Raw genomic sequence first — 6,000 nt, 5'->3', positions numbered from 1 at the left:
TCCCCTCCCCCACCAGGTTATAATGACCACATGGAACAGTCTGGGGAGGATGCCTGGGCAGTCTGAGCCATACCAGGGGCCTGGGCTGGGAGAGATGAAGCAGGACTGGAGTTTGAGATTTGTGTCATATTGGTTCTGTCTCCTTTTCTGATTGAGATGAGGGCCCGGGAGGGCTGACACGGAGCAGAGTTGTTGGAAGGGGCAGGCGTCACAGAAAGGGAGGCAGAGTCTGAGAGTGCAGACATCTATATTTTGAGTGCAGACATTTGTATTTCGGTTTTACGGGACAAGAAGAGATAATATATTCTCGGGGAAGCACACGCTGGAGAACAAGTACAGAGGCACGCGACGATTATATACAATAATCGTAAAGCAGGTGTTCACAGAAGCAGCTGGGGGGCAGCTTGTGTTATGCTGCGGCGCCAGTGGGTGGGGAGAACAGCCTCATGTGGGGAGTTTTGGTTCAATTAGGAGCGAAGACTCATACAGGCTTTCTTCGTCCAACATGAAAGATTCATCCAGTAAGTACTGAATTACCTGAAATGAGAGGAAGGAACAATAGAATTGTGGGAAATCCCAGGCTGTGGGTAAGGGGTATCTTTTTTTTTTTTCTTTGAGACAGGGTCTTATTCTATAGCCCAAGGCTGACCTGGGACTCACTATGTAGCCCAGGTTAGCCTTGAACTTGAGACCACCCCTCTGTACTAGTCTGCCAAATGTAGAGATTACAGATGTACATCACCATGCCTAGTGGAAGCAAACCATTTTGTAGATTGAGGACACACATGTGCGTGCTATAATATTTTGGCCTCCTCTACTCCCTGAAGGGGTCTTGTTATGTGACAAGGTGAACTCTAGTTTCGAACACAGGGTCCTTTGCCTCAGCTCCCCAAGGGCTGGCACCACCATATTTGGCTGTGTTAATACAAGTTTTCTTCCCATCTCCTTTTCCTCCTCTCCTTCTTCTTCTTCCTCTTCCTCCTTCTATTTTTCAAAACAGGGTTTCTCCGTGTAACAGTCCTGGCTGTCCTGGAACTCACTTTGTAGACCAGGCTGGCCTCGGACTCACAGAGATCTACCTACCTTTGCCTTCCTTGTGCTAGGATTAAATGGGTGCACCACCACAGCCAGCATAACTTTTCTTTTTTTAAAATTATGTCTTAAGATTTATTTTGTGTGTATTTTGTTGCGGTTGGAACTACTGAGTTATATCCATAGCTCCTACAGTCTCCTAATAAACAGTCTTAATAGTGATAAAGCACACGTGGTAGGAATGATCCTTGACTGCTTTTCTTTTCCTTTCTTTTTTAATTTTCTTTCTTCTTTTTTAAGTGATCACTTGAGGAAATATTTTTGGGATTAAGCAAAGCACACAACTCCTTGAAAAGACCAATTGTTGAATCTAAGTGATGGGTTGACAGGTGCTCACATTTCTTTTAATATTTCAGTCTGAACAGTTCCCTACCAGTGTCCTGTGGACATGTTTACCCACACGGTAGGATAAAACAGTACTGTGAGACTCATCTCAGGAAGCACTGTCTTGGGGAAAGGCCTGTGTGGGCTCCCATGCCCGAGACCGAGGCAAAATGTTAGCATGAAAAATTGAGAATGGTCACTCTGGGAAATTCAGTTGTCTTCTTCGCTCAGGCCTGTCTACTTTACTCCGGATTCTAAGTCCTTGCTGATTTCCCGCTCATTTAAGGAGGGATCAGAGCTATGACCTTACAGGCACCCTCTGGATCCAAGGTTCAGGTATTTGTCAATTTGGAAGCAAGCATGCCTTTCTCCCTCCACAGAAACCAAGAGCAAGAAGGAAAAAGAAATGACACCTGTATTCTGTGCATGAAAGTCTAATGATAGCTGCTTCAGGGGAAACCAAGGCCTGTTGCTTTTGTCTTGGGGAACTCACTCTGTCACCATGAAGGTCGGAAGCAGCTGGATGCTGATTGACAGTAACAGATGAAATTATTCCTATGTCTTATCAATGGCTCACACCCTGCATATCTAGGAAGATGACCTTTTGTCTGGCATCACTCAGCCCTGTGGGTGAAGACAGGGTGACTATGACCTCATCAAATGAACTAGTCTCCTAGCTCTATCTAGGAGCTTCATGGAAGGGGATCCTTCTAGAATATATTAGTGTACTCTGCAACCAGAGCAGACTGGCCAGTCCTTCCCATGTGAGCACAGAGTGCAATTTCCCGGAGATGTTTTCCTTAAGCTGGAGACTGGTAGAAAAACCATCCCTGCAGAGTCACTCGGGAGGTTTGAAGGAGCAGTGGTGTTTATTTGGTCTGAACATCAGAGCTTGGGAGAAGGTTAAAAGTGGTGGTAGGAGATAGAAGAGAACCTTGAAGTTTTGAGGATAACTTCTGAGACTTTCAAGGGAGCCATGTTCACTACTACAGTGTTTCCGGATACAGTGTGTGAGAGACACTAACACAGTTCCTCCAAATGCTGCTAAATTTAAATGGATAGTTATGTCTTAATATTATTAGTTTCTCTGTGTATATGATATGTGTGTATGTGTGTTTGAGTGAGTATGTGTATGAATGTAGGTATGTGCATGTAGAGGTCAGAGGACAACCTTTTTCATCCATCCTTGTCCTCTTTGGGTCTTTGCAGTGCACAGCTTAGTTGGCCTGTGTGGTGGTTTGAATAAAAATGGCCTCCACAGGCCCATAGGGAGTGGCACTATTAGGAGGTGTGGCTTTGGAGTAGGTGTGGCTTTGTGGGAGGAGGTGTGTCAGTAGGAAGTGGGCTTGAGGTCTCAGAAGGGCAAGCTTGTCCAGTGTATTGCTGTCACTCTCTTCTGCCTATGGACCTAGATGTAGAACATTCAGCTGCTTCTCCAGTACTATGTATGCCTGCATGCCACCATGCTTCCTGCCATGGACTAAACAGCCAAACCATAAGCCAGTCCCATTTAAATGTTTTCCTTTATTAGAATTACTGTGGTCATGGTGTCTCTTCACAGCAATAAAAGCCTAACTAAGACAGTCTGAGTGTCTGGAGATTTTCGGGTTTCTGACTCCCAGTCGTAGGAGTCAGAGACTCCCATCTTGTCATAGGAACATGGTGCTTAAGAATACATGGTGAACAGGAACCGTGACTAGATCTTATGGGCTTTGGGGATTTGAACTCAGGTCCTCATGCTTATATAGCAAATTGTTTTACTCGTTCAGCAAGTGGTTCTCAATCTTCCTAGTGCTGGGACCCTTTAGTTCCTCATGTTGTGGTGATCCCAGCCATAAGTTATTTTTGTTGCTACTGTTAAAAATCGTAATGCCAATATCTATGTTGACAGATGATCTTAGGTGACTCTCATGAAAGGGTTGTTTGTCTCCAAAGAGGCTCCAATGCACAGGTTGAGAACTACTGTGCTAGGTCATCTCCTCAGTCCTTAATATTCTTCTTTATCATAGGCTAAATGATGTGTGGCTAGGGATGTAAGTCAGGTGGTAGAGTGCTTGCCTAGCTTGCTAGAAGTTAATCCTAGCCCTCAGGAGCTTGCTAGATGTGGTGGGAGGCAGAGTGAGGGCAATCTTTATGAGTTCAAGGCCAAGCTGGACTACATATTGAGCTCCAGGCCAGGCATAGCTTCCTAGGGAGACACTATTTTTTAAAACAATAAAAGTAACAGAGAGACCACATACATTTTTGGGCTAGACCGTGCATGTGTGTGTGTGTGTTCTGGAGACTGAACTCAAAGCCTACACTCTCAGCATCTCTGGCATCCTGAGCACCATGACACTTCCTCAGCCATGTCCCTGAGTGTAAGAGTCATCTTATAGAGCATTTCTATGACAGTCAAGACACATAACTGCCAGACAATGGTATTTATCTGATATACAAGTCATATTCATATTTCAAGTGCCCTTTAAATCTCCATACAGTCCTTAGAGTGCTTGTACATTATTATTATGTGTGTATATGTATTGATAAGCACATGATATTATGTGTGTATATGTGGTGTGTATGTGTGTGTGTGTGTGGGGGGGCATTCATATGCCACGGTGTGCATGTGATATCAGACGACAACTTTTGGGAGTCAGGGTCAGTTCTCTCTTTGTGGGTCTTGGTAATAGTGTGTGTGTGTGTGTGTGTGTGTGTGTGTGATTGATTTTTTTTTTCTTTTTACGCTACTAGGTTGGATTGAACCCTAGGGCCTCAATCATGCTAAGCAAGCATTCTACCACTGATTACTACTGTGGTTTTACTTTTTTATCTATTTCCTGTCAGAGTGCAAACTCATGCAGACAAGTGCTTATCTATTTTGTGTACTGTACTACGTGGCCTGAGATACTGCTGGAAGCACAGTACTCCTTCTATAAATGTGTCTATTGAATGAATGAAGAGCAACATACTAATGGCCCAGTTAGTTCTCCATAGATCTTTTCTACATGGCAGAACAGAACATGGCACAGAATTAACTTTTGTTGTCATTTTTTTTTTGAGACAGGGTCTCCTTTTATGAAGCTATGGCTGTCCTGAAACTCACTCTGTAGACCAGGCTGGCCTCTGCTTCCTCAGTACCGAGATTAAGGATATGTTCCATCATACCCAACAATGGGTTTTTTTTTTGTTGTTGTTGTTGTTTTGTTTTTTGTTTTTTGAGATGGGGTTTCAGGTAGTCCAGGCTGGCCTCAAATTTTCTATGTAGCCAAGAATGTCCTGGAACTTCTGATCCTTTGCTTTCACCTTTTAAGTGTTGGGATTATAGGTCCAGGCCACCATGCCTGGATTTATGCCAAGGCAGGGCTTTATGCATGCTAGGCAAGTACTCTACCACCAACATCACCAACTCCAACACAAGATAGTTCTTTGGGTTTGGTTAGTAGCAGAGAAAGACTAAAGTGAGCTAGATGTCCATCCACATAAAGGATTAGTGAGAGGAATGGCTTTCTCTGCCATTTTAAATAAGAATAAGGACACTCTCTCACAGGAAGAAGTGACTCCAGACATATGGGAAAACAGAATGGTGTTGGGCCATGGATGGCAAGTGACACCATCGTAGAAAAAATATGCTGTGTTTATGATCTGTCCCGGATATAGACTTGAGAAGCAGCATACTCTTGTCTTTGGGAAAAAGCCTGTGACTTCTGCAACGTGGAAGTATAATTAATGCTTTTCAAGAAGAGAAGTGTCTGGGATTGGGGATATGGCTCAGATTCCTGACTTCCATTTGCAAAGTCCTAGTTTTGAGCTTCAGCACCATACAAAGGGAGCATGATCAAGTTGACCCGGCTGGTAAAGGTACTTGCTAACAAGCCTTGTGATATAAATTTAATTCCTAGAATTTATATGATGGAGGGAGAAAAGTGACTCCTACAAATAGTCCTGTTTCCATAGGCACTGTGGTACATGTGTATATGAACATACACACACATGCACGCACACCCTGTAAACTGAAAAACAAGCAAAAGCACAACTAACCAACCAACCAAAGGGGATGTTCGGAGCCAACCCCTAGCCTTGTGGGAGTGCAGATGTTGTTTTAAGCCACTCAGGGGAAGTGAAATCAGGCAAGCATTACAAGTAAGGACCAACTTGCTTAATGGCCAGGGAACAGGAATAGGTATGGCTTCTGTAAGGAAATGGCATATTTAAGCTGGAGTGTTAGGATCCTTGAAGGGTTGAGGGAAGATGCTTTGGGAGAAGGCAGAAGCCTATGCAGACAGCACCACTGTGAAGGGATGGAGAGACCTCTTACCTTTGGCTGGGGCTCGATTTTGTAGGTAGTCTGCTGAAACTGGCGAATCTCACGGATAATATGGGAGATCTGCAGGAAGGAGGAGGGGTTTTAGAACAGTCTGTTCTCTTGTGTTGCCTTGTGGCTGGAAAGGGTCATTGGTAGCTAGCTATCTCTGAAGTCACACTGACTCCTGGAAAACTCTGCTGGCTGCTTTCTTTACACCAGCCACCTGTTTCCGAGGTGAAATCTGTCTGTGTGGGGGATAGCTGTGCTAGTGTGTGTGTGTGTGTGTGTGTGTGTGTGTG

At 44.3% G+C, this 6,000-nt stretch overlaps 1 protein-coding gene across 1 annotated transcript in view; it reads right to left on the bottom strand.

Annotated features, from left to right (window-relative positions):
• Positions 1-239: 239 nt before the first annotated feature.
• Rasgrf1 (Ras protein specific guanine nucleotide releasing factor 1) overlaps positions 240-6,000 on the bottom strand; it is a 114,269-nt gene continuing 108,508 nt past the window's right edge. Inside the window, exons 26-27 of the mRNA XM_085827879.1 lie at positions 5,714-5,782; positions 240-537 (exon numbers count right to left, since the gene is read on the bottom strand). Of these exons, the coding sequence (XP_085684005.1) occupies positions 445-537; positions 5,714-5,782 (162 nt within the window). The 3' untranslated portion in view covers positions 240-444. The remainder of the gene's footprint in view (positions 538-5,713; positions 5,783-6,000) is intronic.

Source organism: Mus caroli, unplaced genomic scaffold (assembly GCF_978045245.1).
Source record: "Mus caroli unplaced genomic scaffold, Mus_caroli_1 scaffold_11, whole genome shotgun sequence".
In the NCBI taxonomy this organism is placed as follows: Eukaryota; Metazoa; Chordata; class Mammalia; order Rodentia; family Muridae; genus Mus; species Mus caroli.
The sequence above is the reverse complement of the archived record's forward strand: the minus strand, read 5'-3'. Positions and strand labels throughout refer to the sequence as shown.